Source organism: Fukomys damarensis, unplaced genomic scaffold (genome assembly GCF_012274545.1).
Source record: "Fukomys damarensis isolate Sample0158 unplaced genomic scaffold, DMR_v1.0_HiC HiC_scaffold_1, whole genome shotgun sequence".
NCBI lineage: Eukaryota > Metazoa > Chordata > Mammalia > Rodentia > Bathyergidae > Fukomys > Fukomys damarensis.
This window is the reverse complement of record NW_022900913.1, coordinates 54,891,477-54,898,718: the sequence shown is the minus strand read 5'-3', so window position 1 is coordinate 54,898,718 and position 7,242 is coordinate 54,891,477. Positions and strand designations below refer to the sequence as shown.

The 7,242-nt window shown below is 36.3% G+C and overlaps 1 protein-coding gene across 2 annotated transcripts in view; it reads left to right on the top strand.

Annotated features, from left to right (window-relative positions):
- Mrps27 (mitochondrial ribosomal protein S27) overlaps positions 1-7,242 on the top strand; it is a 101,528-nt gene that overhangs the window by 25,860 nt on the left and 68,426 nt on the right. For both annotated transcript variants that reach the window (XM_010637329.3, XM_010637328.3), the window contains exon 4: positions 632-690. In XM_010637329.3, the coding sequence (XP_010635631.1) occupies positions 632-690 (59 nt within the window). The remainder of the gene's footprint in view (positions 1-631; positions 691-7,242) is intronic.

The window sequence follows — 7,242 nt, the reverse complement described above, 5'->3', positions numbered from 1 at the left end:
ACCATCTCTCTCTCTCTTTTTTTTTTTTTTTTTTTTTTGCCTCAGAGCCTCTGCTTAAGGGTAGAATCCATCCTTGAAATAGTTTTTTCTGTTCCTTTATTTGGGTTGTAGTTACAGAGTATACTCAAAGATTCTATGTTTTGAAGAGAGATTTTATTAAGAGAAATTATACATTTGCTAGTTCACAGAGGAACTTAAACCAGAGTAGAAAAAGTAGTTATAAGCTGAGTTCCTAAATTTAGCTTTCTGTGTGCTAGGCAATACTTTTTCAGCCATTAGAGTTTTTATCCTTTCAGCATGTGTTCTCATGTATTTGGAGCTTAGGGTATAGAGGAAAGATTAGGGCTCAACACTGAGAAGTAATAACTAGTTACAAATCATAGGAGGAGGTCTCTCTTGTTCTGAGCAAGGTTCAAATTTGACTGTCAGTTACATTTTCTATACACATGAGAAAGAGAAGCCACTGTATATTCTTTGTTTTTCATTATTATAAAGCAGTTTCAAGGACAGAGCCATACCACACGAACATTGCCCCAGTACAATGGACGTCCCATTTTAAGGTCAGTGTTTGAACCACGCCACATGCATGGCATAACTTGTACTTAACCCAGTGATTTCTTTTATCTCTTAGTTTGTGGACAACATTTCATCTCGAGAAGAAATAGACCACGCAGAGTATTACCTTTACAAGTAAGTTTTCCATTTCAATTTGCTGTGTATTTTCTATAAACCGCACTCCCCTTTACAGTTTTTCGTTTTGTTTGTTTTGATTTTGGTTTTCTTGGTGCTGAGGATTGAACCCAGCGCTCTGTGTGTACTAAGCATGCATTCTGTTTCTGACCTACATACCCAGTCTCCATCCCCTTTCTAACAGAAATGACAGTATATATGATATATTATATGTAGTGTTTGACATCTTGGTTTTTAAGTTTGTATTTTGGCAACCTCTCTTTATCAGCGCAGGGCTTTCTCATTTTTTATAACTACATCATATTAATGCTTAAAATTCATTACTTAAATCCGTTCCCTACTAAAGGGCTTTAGATTATATACACGGTGCTGTTATCAACAGCCTTGTAGGTATATAACTTTGCACATAATTCTCTTGAGTCTATACATTTGTAATTTTAATAGCTGTTACTTTCCAAATTGCTTTCCAAGAGGTTTTACCAGTTTATATTCTTACCAGCAGTGTATAAGAGAGGCCTCTTTTTACAGTTTGGCCAACACAAAGGTAATTTCACACTTGGATATTTTTACCAGGTTGATAGAAAATTTTTATCATATGTGCAGATTGACTAGCCTTTATCTGAAATGCTTGGGACCAGAGGTGTTTCAGATTTCAGAGTTTTTTAGATTTTAGAATATTTGGATGGACTTTACAGACTGAGGAATCCCTAATCTGACTATTCAAATCCAAACTGCTCCAGAACCCAAAAACTCTGAGCATCATGTCAGTGCTGAAAAGGTTTTGGATTTCAGATTTCTAATGTTAAAATTAAAGATGCTCAACCTTGTTTGTGTCTTCTCTCCTTTTTTTCTTACAGATGAACATATACTCCATAAGAACTATTCGGATATTTTCATTTCACACTATGTTTTAGAATGTTTTCTAAAATACCACATTGAGTACTTCATTCTTTCTTGGAGTTTCAAACAGTTTCATTGTGAACTGTTAATATTCTTATCCATATGTAAGAAGATGTATGCTCAGTGCTGTATTATTTGTAATGGCATAAGACTGGAATAATCTAATTCTCATTAAAGGGCTGATCAGATACATTATGATTCATCCTTTTAGGTAACTTTTTACCTATTCAATATCTGTCAGAACAATACAACAAAACTTTTAACATGATTCCTGTTTGCAAAATATGATTTGATTTATTCCAATTTCTGTATTCTAAAAACATAGCTATTGAAATTTAAAATGTTACAAATAAGCTTTTAGTTAGAGTTTCCCTTTTGACTTTGTTTTGATTTTAAAAAATATTTCTAGTTATTTCTATCTAGGTGCATTTTAAAAAGCTATTCTATTTTAGTGAAAATTTATTCAATTTTCTTTGATTTTGCTAAATAAAAATGAAGCTGCTCTTTTTTGAAATTTACTTATTCTACTACCTTTTTGGTGTTTTCTGTTTAAATATAAATCTGAAATAGACTAGATTCCAACCCTTAAAAAACATTTATTTTCAAATCTAAGATTGCCTTTAGCAATATCCTTAGTTTAAATTCTGATACTAAAATCCTAATTGCAAATGTCCTCTTAACTTTCAGTAAGCTAAACACACCCTCATCCTTCAGTGAGAGTGATCCTGCCTCCGTGGAACTCTGGGGCTGCTTTGTTGGTTATTTTTGTCCATGGTGATGGGTGTTTTGGCTGGCATCTGGAAGTTCCCTCTCTCTTTTAGATTTTTTTTTCTTTTTTCTTTTTTGCTTTGTCCATGGCAAAATGCAGTAGTTCCAATTTCTAAATAGAAACTATCTCCTAGAATTCCATCCTGTGAGACAAAGTGCCATACATAATCTTGGGAGAAATTTGTCCCAAATCTGTATATATTTCTGTAACAAATCATTGATGTCAGTGATTCAAATTTAGTATTTACTGATCACCTCTTTTGTGCCCAGGCCCTGTTCAAGGTCCTGGGCACATCATGATGAATAAGTTAGGCACTGTCCATGTCCTTATACTTTAAAGTATTCTTTTTTTTTTTTTTCAGCTTTAATTGAGTTTATTGGTACATTCTTTTCTTTTTTTATTCATTAAGTTTATTGGTACTTTTTAGGTATACAGTATGATGATATTCATCATTGGGAATTTGTATCTTTATATATCTTGGTTCTTATTTTTTCCCCCATTCCCCCTGCCCTTCCTTCAACCCCTCCACCCCTCCCTATTTACAAAGACTGTTTCTATCTTTTCCTTTTGTCATATTTATTCCTTTCCCTTCTTTTCTTTCCCCTACCCCTTTTACTTCCCCTTGCCCTTTGGACCTTTCCTTTCTATTTCCCATTATCTATTATACATTTTGATACTTATTTGTACTTTCAGTTTCTCACACCAGAAAAACCATTCAGTACTTATACCTTAAAGCATTTGTTCAAGACCTTCCGTGATTACTTGTTCATATGATGTCCAGTTTTGTGGTCTGGAATCCTCCTGAATACCATAAAATTGCTCTTTCCTGTTTCCATGTAGATTATATAAAGAACTCTTATGCACCATAAATCTGAGCTGCTGTTTGATTTGACATCTCATCTTTTGCTTTAATCAGAACTAATATTCTTTTTCTTAATTGAATTTATTGGTACATTCTAGGTAGACAATACAGTTACATTCATTATTGGGATCTTGTACTTTTACACGCCAGGTCTTGGTTCTCATTTTTTCCCCTTGTCCCCACCCTCCCTTCACCCCCTCCTCCCCTCCCCACCTTCAAACACTTTAATTCCATTTTTACATTTTCTCATATTTTTTTCCTTTTCCCTTATTCCCCTTTCCCTATCCTTCTCACTGTCCCTACACCTTTGGTCCTTTCTTCCTATTTCACATTGCTAATTGTCCCGTTAGGATCTTGAGTACTATTTTAATTTTTCACACCACAGAAACTATTCGGTATTTGCATATGTGTGACTTATTTATTTCACTTAGGAGTACATCCTCAAAATGTACCCATTTACCTATGAATGAATCTACTTTCTCATTCTTTATGGCTGAGTAGTATTCCATTTTATAGAAAAACCACATCTTCTTTATCCAGTTTCCAACTGATGAGCAGATGGGCTGTTTCCAAGTTTTAGCTATTACAAATTGTGCCGCTATAAACATGGGTGTGCATATATCACTGTGGTATGATTCTTTTAATTCTTTTGGAAAGATACCCAACAGAGGGATGGCTGGGTCAAATGGAACCTCTAGTCCCAGCTCTTTGAGGTACCTCCATATTGATTTCCATAGTGGTTGCACCAGTCTGCACTCCCACGAACAATGGAGAAGGGTTCCTTTCTCCCCATAACCCTGACAACATTTGTTGTTGTGTGATTTCTTGATATCAGCCATTCTTTGTGGGTTGAGGTGAAATCTCAATGTTGTTTTCATCTGCATCTCTCGAATGACCAGTGATGTGGAGCATTTTTTCATATATTTATTTGCTGCTTTTATTTCTTTGTCTGAGAAATGTCTGTTCATTTCAGATGACCATTTTAGAACTGGGTCTTTATATTTGGGGGGCTGGTTGTTTTGAGTTCTTTATATATTCTAGATAATAGTCCTTTGTCTGAGGAGCAGCTGGTAAAAAGTTTTTCCCACATTGTAGGTTGTCTCTTAGTTCTATTGATGGTTTCTTTTGCAGTGCAGAAGCTTTTTAATAAGATGAGATCCCAGTTATTGATTCTTTCTGCTAGTTCCTGTGCTACTGAGCATTTGTTCATAAAGTCTTTTCCTATGCCAATGTCTTCCAGAGTTCTGTCTGATTTATCTTCCAGTAAGTTTAGTGTTCTTGTTTTTATATTTAGAACTTTAATCCACTTGGATTTTAATTTTAATTTAGTGCATGGTGATAGATAAGGATCTAGTTTTAATCTTTTGCAAGTTGAGATCCAGTTTTTCCAACACCATTTATTAAAGAGGCTATCTTTCCTCCAGTGGGGACTGTCAGCTCCTTTGTCAAAGATGAGGTAGCTGAGTGCATCTGGAGTTGTTTTTGTGTCTTCCAATCTGTTCCACTGGTCTTCAGGTCTGTTTCTTTGCCAGTACCATGCTGTTTTTATCACAGTGGCTTTGTAGTATGGTCAGAACTAATATTCTTACAACATCACTTTTAGTTCTGTTCTTCTCCCTTCCCTTACATTGGGTCTTTTTCTCTAGACTATTTTTTTTTTTAAAGAAACATTTTTATGACTTCCTAAGTACTGTTGTATTTGTATGAAACTCTTCAAAATGTAAGTAACAGAGGTTGGCTAGGTTGACTCAGTAGCTAAGTGTCTTACTCCTGCTTCCCAGCCTCAGAGAATATATGAGACATGTTTATGCCTCAGAAAAATTAAAAGTTATGTTTTGAACTCTTGGAGTTTCTCTCAGATAATTAAAGTCAAGGACATTAATCCTGAAGATACCAGGAACCTACTGCTCTGTAACACTTCCACCCCAATAGTTAAGTAAATCTTCAGTGGTTGTTGACTTTCATGGTTTCTGATATTTCCCTTAGTCCTTTAGTTTGCGTCATTCTTCAGTAGTTGTAGCATCTAATATCCCTAAATGGAATGAATTTAGACATCTCAGAGTGAACTTAAATCACTGGTTTAAATTAAAGTGAGGAAATGTGGTCATTTCTTAATCTTAGACAACTCATGCTTCTTGCTGGCCTGCCCCTGGGATTTCTCATCCCCAGGCAGTACCTCATGTAAAGTAGAGCCCTTGCCAGGGTATTTGCCTTGGTTGAACTCTTTTCTGGTGACCACACCAGGCTCTGCTAGCAGTGAGTAGCTGCTACATCTTTTCATCTTCTAATGATCAGATATCCCTGTGGATTATGTGAAGAGTGTTAGAGCCAAATAAATTTGAAAACCTTGAGCAGTTGGTGGATTGGAGAGCTGAATAAACTTTTGCTATTTTGTGAGGTGCACAAATAAGCAGTTCCAGGCTTCAGCAGCGGTGATGCTCGTTATCATCATCCTGTCATCCCAGGAGAATTTGAACATTTGAGTCCCTGGAAGTGCTGAGAGCTTCAACATTAAAGGTCACCAGGGATTCTTTGGAGACAACAGCAGGGAAAAGAGTCAGATGTGGGCTGGGCCCTGTCCTCCAAGCCAGCAACCCTGTGTTCAACTGCCCTGTTGTTTGTAAAATAGAAACTGGAAACACCAAGGAAAGGGAAAGAATTCCCTATACCAAAGAACAGTGTGAACTAACAATGATTAAGCTGTGATACCAGAAACTACATAAGTTGTTATAAACAGAAATAGCCAATAATACTGTATACATCTAAAGGGGAAATAAACCAAAAATAAAAGTGATTCATAGGGAAGGTTAAAACAAGTAAAATGAACAAAATATAAAAGCTAAGGAAAGAAGGTATGCTCAGTACTATTGGGCTGTAATAGGTAAAACTAAAATAGGACAATAAAAAGTAAAAACTGAATACACAATAGGAAGGACTTGAGCTGTGGTCTTCATTCAGTAGGTTTAGGGTTGGGACAATAGGCGTGGGTGTGCTCTTGCATAGTCTTTGCTGGCTAAATGACTGCAGAGTGCTAGGCCAGGCCGCAGATGCCCTTGGTTTCTTCCAGAGATGCTGTGCTTCCAGCTGGCTTTATATATTTGTTCTGCAGAGAAAATTCAGAGTACAAAGTTGGGTAAGAATAAAATTATATTTTCATTTTCACAAGCCTCCTAGTGTTTAGCATTTCCTTCAGTTATGACTATGGCAATGACAACAGTAATAGCAGCTGTGTCTTTCACACAAGTAAGAACCATTTTTTATATCACATTGCATTTGTTGCAGGTACCTTAAAAAAATGTGCTTGTCAAGGTTTAGAAGGTACATAAATAATTAAATCTGCTCACTAGTGCTGCTTCATGCATTAATAGATCAGACATAAGTTATCTCAAGGACAGCTTGCCATGCTGATAATTGTATTTCAATGTAATTGGCTTTGTTTATAAGAAACCAATTCCAAGAACACTCTATAGGTATCACTTGATTGCCAGGGGGTTCAAGACACAAAAAACTGAACTGGGGTTGGTCACGAACATTACTGCTTGGTTTTGTTGTCACCATTACCTGTTTTCCAGGAGTGGCTGAGAAGGTTCCGTGTCACAGAGGAGAAAGCAAGCTAAGCCAGTAGCTCAGCTAATAACAGCTGACAGGAAGAGGCTGTTCAGAGGTTATCTGATTGGTGGGCAAGCATCCAAAGCTAACTGCTTTTGTTTTTTTATATTTTTAAGTATTTTTTTCCATGTTAATTTCAAAAGCAGTCAAACAAAATTTTTTCTGGGCAGATTTTTACTTCCTATCCAAATGCCTTCTCATTGGTACTTGGAAGAAAAAAAGGCTTCCACCTTTGCTTTGCTATAATTTAAAGCATCCTAAGAATTATATTTCACCTTTATTGAGCTGATGAGAAGACTAAGACATGGAGATTGCCTGAGCACTGCTAACAGGCTGTGTCGAAGCTGATCCAGTCCTGAGGAGGAGACCACTAGGTGCAGGTACATCGGTCCCTCCTCTGAAAACAATGCAG